Source organism: Quercus lobata, chromosome 2 (genome assembly GCF_001633185.2).
Source record: "Quercus lobata isolate SW786 chromosome 2, ValleyOak3.0 Primary Assembly, whole genome shotgun sequence".
NCBI classification, from domain to species: Eukaryota; Viridiplantae; Streptophyta; class Magnoliopsida; order Fagales; family Fagaceae; genus Quercus; species Quercus lobata.
Genome location: NC_044905.1, coordinates 43,606,413 through 43,608,897, shown reverse-complemented (window position 1 = coordinate 43,608,897; position 2,485 = coordinate 43,606,413). Strand labels below are relative to the sequence as shown.

Below are 2,485 nucleotides of genomic sequence, written 5' to 3'. Positions count from 1 at the left end.
TACTTGTGTCCATTTGAGGCTTTAGGGGCTATTCTTCCAATCACATCTATGCCCAAACCGAGAAAGCCAAGGAGAGGTCATGCTGTACAATTCATTAGGCGGTACATGGTTCAAGTTTGCATACGTTTGGCTATCATGGAAACTCTTCACGAAGTCCACACAATCAGTTTCCATCGTCTTCCAATAGTACCCAATCCCTAGAATCTTCTTGGCTAACATTTTCCCGTTCATATGAGGACCACAAATCCCTTGATGAACTTCTTTAGCAACTCTTTTTGCTTCTTCTTTCTTTAGGCAACGAAGGTGTATACCATCATAGGACCTCCTATAAAGCTGTCCTCCACATAGGATGTATTGGATTTCCATCACCCTAAACGAATGGCGTTCTCTCTTGTTGGCACCATCAGGATATACCCCCAGTTCTGAAAACTTCATGATGTCATAATACCAAGGAACCCCTTCTTCTATAGCCAAAACTGATGACTCACTCTTCTTTTTGTGTACTCATAACTCTGTTCAATCTCTAAAGGTCATGACCACACTCCCTCGGGTATTTCAACCATGGATGTCAAGTCAAAGTAGCTAAGGTGTCTACAAACTGATTCTGAGCTCTAGGGATGATATTTTATTCAATTTTGTCGAAATTTTTGGTCAAATCCTCTAGATATTGTTGATAATGTTTCAAATGTTCTTCCTTTTCCTTCCACAACTTCTGGGCTTGAACTATAACCAAGGTCAAATCTCCAAATACCTCTGCCTCTTTTACCCCTAACTCTCGAAGAGCTTCCATTCCGACGATACAAGCTTCATATTTAGCCATGTTATTAGTTGCTTCGAAGTTCAATTTAACAGCCAAAGGCACGTGGGATCCATTAGGGGTGATCAAAAGTACTTCTATCCCATTCCCATATTGGCTTACAACTCCATCAAAATACATTTTCCATGCTCCTAGCTTGATATCCAAGATGTTCTCATCCGGGAAGTCTTCTCTTCCATCCTCTCCCTCTATAGGATTCTTGGCACAAAAATCAGACACAACACTCCTTTTGATAGTCTTTCTTGCCACATACTTCAAATCAAATTCTTTTAATAGGATCAACCATCTTAACTGTCTTCCAATTAAGGCTGGTTTCTCAAATAGGTACTTTAAGGGATCCATCCTGGCTACTACCCATATTTCGAATGGTAGGATGATGTGTATCAACTTCTATACGACCCATACGAGTGCAAAGCATGACTTCTCTATGGGGGTGTACCTGGTTTCATAATCATGGAAGCTTTTTCTCAAATAGTAAACTGCCCTCTCATTCTTATTGTCATCTTCTTGCGCAAGCATGCTTCCAGCCGTATCTCCTATGATAGAGAGGTATAGTAGTAAAGGCTTTCCTTGTTGTGGAGGTACTAGGATAGGTGGATGGAGGAGGTATTCCTTGATAAGTTCAAAGGCGTTTTGTCATTCATCATTCTATGTGTGGGGTTCATTCTTCCTTAGGAGTTTGAAGATGGGTTCACAAGTGGAGGTGAGCTTGGCAATGAATCGACTGATATATTGTGGACCTAGGAATCCTTTTATTTCCTTCTCATTCATGGGTGGAGGCATCTCCAATATGGCTTTAATCTTGGATGGATCGACTTCTATCCCTTTATCACTTACTACGAAGCCTAGCAACTTCTCAGCTATTACTCCAAAGGTACACTTTTAGGGGTTGAACCTCAATCTATACTCCTTAATTCTTTCAAAGAACTTCCTTAAGTTAATGATGTGACCTCTTCTATCCTTGGATTTTACAATCATGTCATCGACATACACCTCAACCTCATTACGCATCATATCATGTAACAAAGTTGTGGCCATCATTTGATAAGTTGCACCTGCATTCTTGAGCCTAAATGACATTATTGTGTAGCATTAGATCCCCCATTCCGTGGTGAAAGTGATTTTAGTCATATCTTTAGGAACCATCTTGATTTTGTTATATCCTGAGAAACCATCCATAAAAGACATCAAGGCATTACCGACCGTATTATCCACTAGGACATCTTTAACGGCCTTAGTTCCTTCATTGGTCACCTGAAGAATGGTCCATGCTTCCTTTGCAATTTCAGTTGAGGATATTTTCTTAAATTCCTCATTCGTGACTGCACTGAAAATGGCGCTCAATGCTCTGCTATTGAAGTTTGCCACTTTGATCTTTGCATCATCCCAATCAGCCGATGCTTCCTTTGGCTTAGTCTAGCCAATCTCTGTAGCTTGCACACTTTCTCATCTAAAGATTGCAAGAAAGCTTTCATGCGTACTTTCCAGTATGCATAGTTAGTAACATCAAATAAAGGAGGCCTCATAAGAAACTATCCTCTATCCATGACAAATAGGGGTCAATGGATCACACAGTAAAGATTAAAACCTAATCATAGAGTGCTTGCTTTGATACCACTTGTTAGGGCAAATATGTATTGACCCCTTGCAATTAATCAATTAATTACC

The 2,485-nt window shown here is 40.1% G+C and overlaps 1 protein-coding gene across 1 annotated transcript; it reads right to left on the bottom strand.

Annotated features, from left to right (window-relative positions):
- Window positions 1–625: 625 nt before the first annotated feature.
- Window positions 626–1,159, bottom strand: LOC115964899. The gene has a single exon (XM_031084130.1). It carries the CDS (start codon window positions 1,157–1,159, stop codon window positions 626–628), a length of 534 nt encoding a protein of 177 aa, XP_030939990.1.
- Between the last annotated feature and the right edge of the window lie 1,326 nt (window positions 1,160–2,485).